Raw genomic sequence first — 9,669 nt, forward strand, 5'->3', positions numbered from 1 at the left:
CGTCTGGGTCACGTCTCTGCTGCAGGGCGGACTGTGGCCGTTCGGAGAGGTCGTCTGTAAGGTCACCCATCTGGTGTTCAGCCTCAACCTGTTCAGCAGCATCTTCTTCCTCGCCTGTATGAGCGTCGACAGCTACCTGTCCGCCACGCTGCTCTCTGGCGCCCTCAGCTGGAGGAGGAAGACGCTGCGGCGGCTGATCTGCGCGTCGCTCTGGCTGCTGGCGTTGGCGGCGTCCGTTCCCGATACCTACTTCCTGCGGGCTGCCCGGTCCCCCCACCGCGACGGCGCCGTGTGTCGATCCGTGTACCCGCTGGAGAACCGCCGGGACTGGATGGTGGGCGTCCAGCTCAGCTTCTTGGTGCTCGGCTTCGCCGTCCCCTTCCCCATCATCGCCGTCTCCTACCTGCTCCTGGTCGCCGCCGTCCCTCCCAGCTCGGACCCGGAGCGCCGGGTCAGCCGGCGGATCGTCCTCTCCTACATCCTGGTGTTTCTGGTGTGTTGGCTGCCGTTCCACGCCGTCCTGTTGCTGGACACTCTGACGCTGATGAACGTCCTGCCCTTCACCTGCCGGATGGAGAGCTTCCTGGATGTGGCGCTGCACCTGACGCAGTGCTTCTCGTTGGTGCACTGCTGCGTCAACCCCGTCCTCTACAACCTCTGGCACAGAAGCTACAGGGACGACCTGATGAAGGCCTTCAGCTTCAGGTTCTCCTCCAGGACTGGACGGGTCAGACTCATGGACTCCTCGCAGGCCTCACAGACAGAGAACTCTGCTGTCCTGATGGACCCCCGAGGTCCAACCTGAGGCGAACCCAACGGCTTCTTTAGAACCTGGAGCAGGTTTAGATGTCAGATGATGAATCATGTGGGTCAAAGGTCAATGGTCTTTCATCAGTCACCATGAACATCTGTAGACCTGCAGACACATGCTGGCAGGAAACTGACGGTCTAAACTCGAGAGAAACGGTGCTTCCTTCATCAGACGTTTCAGTGAAAGACCGAACGGATCCACAGAGACTGTCCAGAACTTCTTCTGTCCGGGTTGCAGATCCGTTTGGTGCTTTGAAGCTCTTGATGTTCAGGGTTGATCAGTGTGAGTCCATAATAAAGCAGATGGATCTGCAGACGGAACCGTCAACAACTTTTGCTTTATATCGTTATCATTTAAGTATTTTTTTAAATAGCTGATCAGCTTGAATCTAAATATTTCATTTCGGTCGAGAGTTAACCAAATATTTAGTCTGAAGAGAATTAGCTTAAAACTAAATCCATGAACTTGGTGAAAATATGACTGAAAATATAAACTTTGATTTAGTTCTTTGAGGCTGAATAACTAAATTCTTTCCACTGATAGAGAGATGAAACTGGGTCTTGTTTCACCTGAGCCATGGTGAAACAGGGAGGTGGTGGGCTTCAACCCCCCTACACACAGACAGGGCGACTGAGGTTACCACGGCCACCAGAAACCCCTGCTCAGTCACCAGGTCTGTCTCCATAAGCTGGTCTGACGTCAGTCTCAGTCTGTGGTTCATCAAGGGGCCTCATTTCGCCGCGTATCCATGGCAACCGGACACGGTAGGAATGGGAAGCAGGAATGGAGAGAGAGAGACGAGTCGGGTCCAGGAAACCCTGGAGACGGTTCTGCTGCTCGACCCATCCCAACACGGTTCTGGTCCTGTGAAATCCCACGCTGTGTGTGTTCCTGAAGGCGTCACATTCAGGGACTGTGGGAAAAATCAGTTTCAACAGAATCATAACTTAATTTCTAAATCAAGCTGCTCATTTAAATAATTAATTACTGATTTCTTCTTTTGTTAACTGTAATTAAATTTTAAGCCAATCAGATTGAGGTTTATGTCAGACCATTTTCTCCTGCAGTCCCTGAAGGCACCACAACAACTAATTAGTTAGAGTTGTACAGAGCCCCCTCTGCTGGTCAGAACCACAAACTGCAGCTCTGTCAGCTTCAAGAGACATCTGGGTCACTGACCGGGCGACTGGGAGGACTGGTCAGTGACCCTCCCAGTCGGCCGGGAGGGTCTGATTTCACATTTTTATCCCCTTTATCCAGGTCAGGACCCAGGTCAGGACCTGACCCAGGTCCTGACAGAACCAGGTCAGGACCTGGTTCTGTCTCCATGAGTCTCCAGGTGTTTCCATGAGTCTCCAGGTGTCTCCATGAGTCTCCAGCTGTTTCAATGAGTCTCCAGGTGTCTCCATATGTGTCTCCAGGTGCTTCCATGTCTCCAGGTGCCTCATGAGTCTCCAGATGTTTTCATGAGTCTCCAGATGTTTTCATGAGTCTCCAGGTGTTTTCATGAGTTTCCAGGTGTCTCCATATGTGTCTCCAGGTATTTCCATGTGTCTCCAGATGTTTCCATGAGTCTCCAGGTGTTTCCATGAGTTTCCAGGTGTCTCCATGAGTTTCCAGGTGCCTCCATGAGTCTCCAGGTGTTTCCATGTGTCTCCATGTGTTTCATGAGTCTCCAGGTGTTTCCATGTGTCTCCAGGTGTTTCCATGAGTCTCCAGGTGTTTCCATGAGTTTCCAGGTGTCTCCATGAGTTTCCAGGTGCCTCCATGAGTCTCCAGGTATTTCCATGAGTCTCCAGGTGTTTCCATGTGTCTCCAGGAGTGTCCAGGCTGTTTTCCCCGGTGATGTCACTTCCTGTCCTTATGAAACGCTGGCTCTGCCTCAGTGTGTTGCTCAAGTGATCATCTGATGTTTTCGGGTTTTCCGTCTCATTTCTTCAGTCAGCAGCAGCAGAGCGTCTCACACAGACACTGACGTAAGTTTTTATCCTCTTTAATCCACTTTATTGATTATAGATTATTAGATTTGATCTAATATCGTCTCTATTTGTTTGTTTTGTTGAATTTGATTTAACTGCAGCTGATCCTGTGACAGTTTGGATCGTGGTTGTGAGCATAAAGGCCACAGCGGCTCCAAAGCTCAGGATTCATGATTTATGATTTTTAAAGCATCTGAAGATAAATCTGCTGTTTTGTTTTGCTTTGTGATATAAGAATGTTTTTTTCTTTAATTATTGACTCAGGATGAAACCAAAGTTTATTAATTTGCATATTTTCCTGAAACATACATTAAAATATTAGATTTTATTCCATTTCTACACAAACAGGAGATTTTTGTTCATGTTTTCTAAATAATATAAAGTAATTTTTTTACAATAGGTTTATGTTTTTCTCTGAATATTGTTAATTAAAGTTGGCTGAAGTGATATTGATGTTTTTGCCTCTGAGTTTCTCATAATTAATGATGTCTATTTATGCCCAGATTATTGGGAGATTTCAGTTTCATGTGTTCACACCAGACGGGTTCCCACAGCTGGACCCTGAGGAACTCCTGCATCAGGCCGTAATGTCTGGTTCTGTTCCAGGAAGATGGAGCGGAAGCTGGATCTTTCCCGTCTGACTGATGAAGAGGCCAAACACGTGTGGGAGGTGATCCAGCGCGACTTCAACCTGCGCAAGAAGGAGGAGGAGAGGCTGACGTAGGTCCAGGTGGAGGTTCTGGTTCTGTTCACATCCCGGCTCATGTGACACCAGCAGGAATGTGAGCGTGAAAGATGCTGTTGTTGCTGCAGCCGATCACGCCGTCGTCACACGCTCTGGAATAACAAAGATGCTCTGTTTCCGCTGGAGACTCCAACTCCCATCAGCCCCGGAGGCAGAGGGAGCGGAGCGGCTCTGCGGCTCAAATCACATTTCCACCGTGGAAATCAGATCCTGCTGCAGCAGAGCCAGGAATCAGGAGGTTAACAGCTGATCAGCAGCAGCAGGTTGATCCGGCCCAGGGGCGGCTCTAACAGAACCGCTGCCCTGGGCAAGAACCCCCTGCTGCCCTGGGCAAGAACCTCCTACTAGACCCCCTACCTAACTATTCAAATGAAGCCAGTATCAGATTTTATTCATTTATTTTTATTTTAGCAGAAAACAGAAGAAACTAACTCCTCTACATGTCAGGCCAAAACATTTATGTTTTAGAGATTGATTATTCTTTTGACTAATTGATTTAACAAATTGCCAGATTATTAATTTAGTCTCTCAAGCCTTTTTATTCAATATTAGAAACATATTAAGAGGTTAAACAAACAAATAATAAAGAAAGCAAGTTTTTGTTTAAAAAGCTTTTCTTTAGTGACTTTGATCTCGGTGAAGCTAAAACAGCAAACCGAGGAGTTATGAAAGTTGCTTCATTTTAAATGTAAAATGTATATTTTGTTCAGTTTTGGCTCTGAATGTTAAGTGTTTTCAACAAATTGTGTATTTTAGTCTGTATACTTCTAAATCATGATGAATCTATTGTTTTAGACTGAATTTTCTAGTCTTGTTGTTGGGCGCCCTCCTCTCTGTGCCGCCCTGGGCAGCTGCCCTTATTCTGGCTTTCCAGGATCAGAGGAAGTGGAGTGCTGTGTGGTTCACCGTGGTTCCTGTCTTTCCTATCTGCAGCGAGCTGAAGACACGTATCGAGAAGGAGGACACGAAGCGGGAGCTGCTGGGCTCGGAGAGGAATGTCTCCGACTCGCTCTGCATCCGATGCCTGCAGCCCTTCAAGTTCCTGGTCAACAGCAAGAGGCAGTGCCTGGACTGCTGCATGTTCACCTGCAAGTCCTGCAGCCGCTACAACAAGAAGGAGCACGGCTGGGTGTGTGACAACTGCCGCATGACCAGGTGAGACAGAGAGGGACAGGGACAACAGGGGGACAGATGGAGGTGGCAGGTCAGAGACGGGTCAATGATAGACAGAGAGAGAGAGACATTTGGAGACAGCTGTGGAGGTAAAGAGGCATTTCGATGGACGGACGGACAGGTGTCTCTTTAACTCTCTGTCTTGACTCAATCTGCTTTCAGTTCTGTCTTAATGTGTTGTGGATCAGAACCGGACTGTCGGTCCTGGATCCATTGCCGGTCCTACAGACTGGGCCTTTGGGTGGTTCAGTTCTGTTCATTGTGTGCTTCAGGGTGCTGAAGATGGGCACTCTGGGCTGGTACCATGACAACGTGAGGAACCGCTTCAAACGCTTCGGCAGCGCCAAGGTGATGCGGTCTCTGTACAAGCGCCTGAACGGAGACGGTGAGTCTCACTGTGATGCTTCTGGACCTTGGTCCGGTTGTTCTGATCCTGTCCGTGTTTCTGGTTCAGGTGGTCGTGATGACGACACCCAGAGCATGCCGGATGTCCGCAGCCGTAAGTCTCTCAACAAGCCAGTCCAGTTTTCCAGAACGTCCTGCAGGTCCAGAGGTCCAGCATGTGATTCTCTATGGAATAGTCCAAGTAAGCCCCGTCCGCTGCTTTGTTTTAGATGGATACAACGGCACCGAGGATGATCCCGGAGAGGGCGAGGCTCAGCGCTACAAAGTGGTAAACAGGAACACCAAGAGGCTTTGTGGGTTCAGTCAGAGCGGAGTAACTGAAGCAGCTGTGTCCCGTCTAGATGAGGAAGAACAAACGTCTGCTGTCGGTTCATCCCATGGACTTTGACTCAGAGGACTACCTTCCTCATTCACGGCGACCTTCTGAGCAGGTAAAGCCTGGGCTGATGAAGACCTGGTTCTAAGGAAGACACGTGTCTCATGACGCTGTTTGAAAGCAGATGCAGGATGATCGGTATTACCGGAACGACGGGGACTACGACTACTACACTCACCGAGGAAACCGCAGAAAGAGTCTGGACCGCTATGCCATGAGACCCGGTCAGCATGCCAACATAACATGTTCTAAAGGCTCCCACATACTGGAGCATACTGTACATATTCTGTCTGAGTTCATTGTCCGCTGGACGGATGGGATTTCATTGTGAACTCAGTAGTTCAGAGTAGAGTCCCTGCTTAATCAGCTGAGGCCGTTGGGATTTATGGTAAGAAAACCTCAGGGAGCCATCCATGTTCCACTAACAGGAGACCTCAGGGCAAGTCCTAATGATGAATGTAGGACTTGTCTGAAGGACAGAAACACTCTAGAATCTCCTCGATGAATTTTTAGTAGCAGGGGGAAAAGTCTGGAGACCTCCAAGAGAAACAGAGGATGTCTTTTAAACTAGAACGTTCAAATCAGAAAGACTTGTCTGTCCCTTGATGTGCATTTATTTCCACACACTGCATAATCAGATGAGCATGCAGACAACCGGATGGTCCGGACCCGCTCTCTGTCGAAGATCAGCTCCTCGGTGGCGAGGCAGCAGTATGTCGACACCTCCGACGAGGAAGAGTACCAGAGGTATCAACCTGTTCACCAGCAACCCCACCACCGCAGAAAGAACAGCCGAGCCTCCTCCCAGGAGAACCTGGGCCAAGCCCCGCCTGTAAGGACACACAGACATTCAGAACCGAGTCTGGAAGGAGAGAGGCTGTGACATTTTCTGTCTGGATTCATTTTCAGATCAACGAACTGAACAAGCGGATGTTCGCCATTGAGAGCCTGCTGAGCCGTCTGGAGGAGAAGATGACTCCTGCTGATGAGGTAAGACAGAACACAACCTTAAATCCTTGACTCGCATGAGAAGATGACAAACCATCAGTCACTTTAGACTCAAATCCAGTAAAGTTGCTCATTCCAACAGGCCTTGACTTCGTCAGCTCCAAATGAGGAGGAGAAGCTGAGGAGGAAGCTGAGTGAGCTGGCAGGAAACCTGAGTGATAAAGGCCTGTCGTCAGATGATGAGGCTGGGAAAAAGCCTTTCCCTGGGACTAAAGGCTCTTCTGGCGTCAGAGGAGGACCAGTGGTCCCTCTGGACTCCCTGAAGGACAAGGAGCTGAGCTCGTCCAGCGACGAGATGCCAACAGAGGCTCAAAAGGTACGACAGTCACTCAGAGAGTAGCAGCAAACAGGAACCTGGAGACCAACTTCCTGCCCAGACCTCTGCTTTGAACCAAGTACTGCTGCTGAACCTCCAGGTTCCTGTTTGAAAGCATCAGCATGCAGAAAGCGTCATTCCACCAGAACAAAGTCCAGACCAGCTCAGGACAAAGAACTTCCTGTTAGAGAGCTCAGCATGAAGCTCAGAAGAAGGTCAAAGATCTGCATTGAACAGCTCTAATCTCGGTGCATGACAACCTCCTCACTAACAGCCCGCCTCCTGCCTCACCATACTCCTGTCAGGTTGTGTTGATGTGAAGCAGCTACCTGCCTGGACCAGGGATGGATGAACACTGAAATCACCTTCACTTGCACCTCAGCTCTGTCCTCTGGCTTGGAAAATTTAAGGGCTAATGATATGATTCCTTCACTGAAGGTCTCGGGAAGGATCGGTGAACAAGTGTGTATAGCAGTGTGTGTAGTGGGTGGTGGCCACACCGCCAGATGCACCAGGATCTACCTGAGTTAGAGAAGTCGTCCAGACCCGACCCCAGGATCTGGGGGTGTCCAGTCTGGTAGCTGCTGCAGATGTTGTTTTCCAGCTGCTAACATCTGTCCCTCTACATGGCTTTCAGAGATCCACTGCCGCCGCCCTCTGTGACCTCACCACTGAGGTCCTGAGAACCATTAACGCCACAGAAAACGCAATGGTCGAGTACGGCCTCGCAGAGCCGATCGACAGGTCCCCCTTAGTTGGCCCTGATGTAAAGCAGGCCGATGATGCTTTCAGGGAACTTGAGGAAAATGTAAGCTTCCAACGTGACCTGCCATCCCTACACTAAGACCAGCCCCCACAGCATGAGCTGAAGCATGAGCTAATGTCCGGACTGGCTTTAACCCTCCACTGGCTGCTGTGTGTCCAGTTAACCAGGGAAAACACTGGGTCCAGTTAGGGTCCGGTTCCATCAAGCTCCTCACCGGCACCAATCATGACTAGAACTCACGCCATCGGTTCCTCTATGTTAGAAAATGTTGACTAAAGCAGAAGACTTCTGGAACCTAAAGAGGATCCTAGCAGGAATTCAGTGTGTTCCCTTGACCTTCAGCTCTGTCAGCTTCATCAGAATCACCATCAGCTTCCTGTCCGATGACCAGTCTGTGTCTGTCCTCCTACCTGTCCAGGTGTACATCACGGCCGGACAGTCCTACGAGCTGGAGTCTAAGCTGCGGCGACTCGAGCAAAGCGCTAAGAATCGTTTTGGAGGGACGACGGACTCTGAGCTGTCGGAGCTGGAGGACGTGGTGGCGCTGACCGCCGCCAGAGTACAGAGCGCCGAGAGCGAGGTTGGTCTGCCATCTTTGTTGATCCATAACATCTCGGCTTTGACGTGTGGACATTGGGTTGCTGGTCCTTCACTGTGTGTCTTTGCTCTCCAGGTGTCGGACATTGAGAGTAAAATCGCAGCTCTGAGCGCCAAGAAGAAGGTCAGTCTGAGATCAGAAGCTGTCCTTCTTCATCTGACTTTCAGATGTTTCCTGGTCCAGGTTCGACCCGGTTTAGTGAACAGACACCAGATCCGTTCAGCTGAGACACAGTCAGATGAAATTGTCCATCATCATGTCTCTATGTGATTCTGGACAAGAACTGTTAAACTTTGTTAATCAGCTCATGTTCTATGCAGACGACGTTGTTCTAATAAAAAGGTTCTGTTCTGATGAAACCCTGCAGGTTTTTGGATCTCATCAGAAGAAACGGACTGCGTCAGACCTGCCCAGTGAGAACCGGTTTCATCTTATTGGTTATAGCAGTGGTGGGCAGTGCTAACTACAGTTACCTGTGCTAACCCTAAAACACAATGCTAAAGCGCTATTGCAACATAGTAGAAGCTATTGCTAAAGTGCTCTAACAACATAGTAATTAGTAGAAGCTAGTCCTATATGCTAAGCAATAATTTAGCTCTGCTTTTATCACATTAGCTGATGTTTGCCCACCGCTGGTTATTGATCCACCTGAGCGGCGCTGATCTGCTCTAACTTGTTATTGTTGTTGGCAGAGAGTAACGGCGCTCCTTGGAGATCCAGCAACATGTTCTGAACCAGGCCCGGTTTCAGGATGTAGTTCATTCCTCTTCCTCCTGTTCTTCATCAACGTTCACGGACCGGAACCGGGACACACAACCAATCAGAGGAACATCATGGAGTTCAGAAAACCTGCAGATGGAGTTTGAACCTGAAGGGTTGGATCTTTGGGTTGGTTTATTCTGTTCTTTACCACCAGACAGGTCCAACAGAACCAGAGATTCCTTCTGAGATTCAAGGAATGATCCTTTCAGGATTCTGTTTCCATCTGATTGGAAGTTGGAAGTTCTAGAAGATTCTTCAAGATTACAATTGGCACATAGCTGTGAAGAGGATCTCTCCTCCTAATAATTTCTTCTTCTTTTACTTTTAAACCACAAAGTCTGATTTTAAATCATAATTTCACTTATTCTGTCAAATCCATTGACTTTGAGTGGAAAAGTAATCACACCCTTGGTGAAATTATTTAAATTAACTCTTTAATCACATATCACTGGTTCAGTTTGTCCAGCCACACCTGATTACCGTTCCCTCTGCATCTGCTGAAGGACTGATGATGATGATGTGTTTAGCTTCTGTTCAATAAACAACTCAGCAGTTATTGATCTCTCATGATTGGAAACACGCTGCTGACCAGCCATGATGGGAGGGAACGGGTGCAGCCGCCCGACATCATACCACCCTGGGAGTTTGCCACAATATATGTGTGTGTGTGTGTGTGTGTGTGTGTGTGTGTGTGTGTGTGTGTGTGTGTGTGTGTGTGTGTGTGTGTGTG

At 48.9% G+C, this 9,669-nt stretch overlaps 2 protein-coding genes across 5 annotated transcripts in view; both read left to right on the top strand.

Annotated features, from left to right (window-relative positions):
* The window catches only part of LOC129354803 (atypical chemokine receptor 3-like), a 2,912-nt gene extending 1,701 nt beyond the window's left edge, over positions 1–1,211 (top strand). The window contains exon 2 of the mRNA XM_055024348.1: positions 1–1,211. This exon is cut by the window's left edge and continues 303 nt beyond it. Coding sequence (XP_054880323.1) covers positions 1–805 — 805 coding nt within the window. The 3' untranslated portion in view covers positions 806–1,211.
* A 1,287-nt stretch (positions 1,212–2,498) lies between these two features.
* Positions 2,499–9,055, top strand: LOC129354798 (melanophilin-like). 4 transcript variants are annotated; one of them, XM_055024330.1, is made up of 17 exons: positions 2,502–2,590; positions 2,753–2,787; positions 3,397–3,510; positions 4,469–4,690; positions 4,981–5,093; positions 5,163–5,207; positions 5,323–5,381; positions 5,455–5,544; positions 5,611–5,713; positions 6,128–6,321; positions 6,399–6,479; positions 6,580–6,813; positions 7,451–7,621; positions 7,998–8,159; positions 8,253–8,300; positions 8,545–8,590; positions 8,870–9,055. In XM_055024330.1, the coding sequence occupies exons 1-17, from the start codon at positions 2,579–2,581 to the stop codon at positions 8,908–8,910; spliced, it is 1,770 nt and encodes a 589-aa protein (XP_054880305.1). In that variant the 5' UTR covers positions 2,502–2,578; the 3' UTR covers positions 8,911–9,055. The 4 variants fall into 4 exon arrangements, with proteins under 4 accessions (XP_054880304.1, XP_054880305.1, XP_054880306.1 ...); XM_055024331.1 differs by having other exon boundaries at positions 2,505–2,590; positions 5,614–5,713; XM_055024329.1 differs by having other exon boundaries at positions 2,499–2,590; positions 4,981–5,207.
* Positions 9,056–9,669: the final 614 nt, after the last annotated feature.

The sequence above is a fragment of the Poeciliopsis prolifica genome, unplaced genomic scaffold (genome assembly GCF_027474105.1).
Source record: "Poeciliopsis prolifica strain line A6 unplaced genomic scaffold, Auburn_PproV2 SCAFFOLD119, whole genome shotgun sequence".
Lineage (NCBI taxonomy): Eukaryota > Metazoa > Chordata > Actinopteri > Cyprinodontiformes > Poeciliidae > Poeciliopsis > Poeciliopsis prolifica.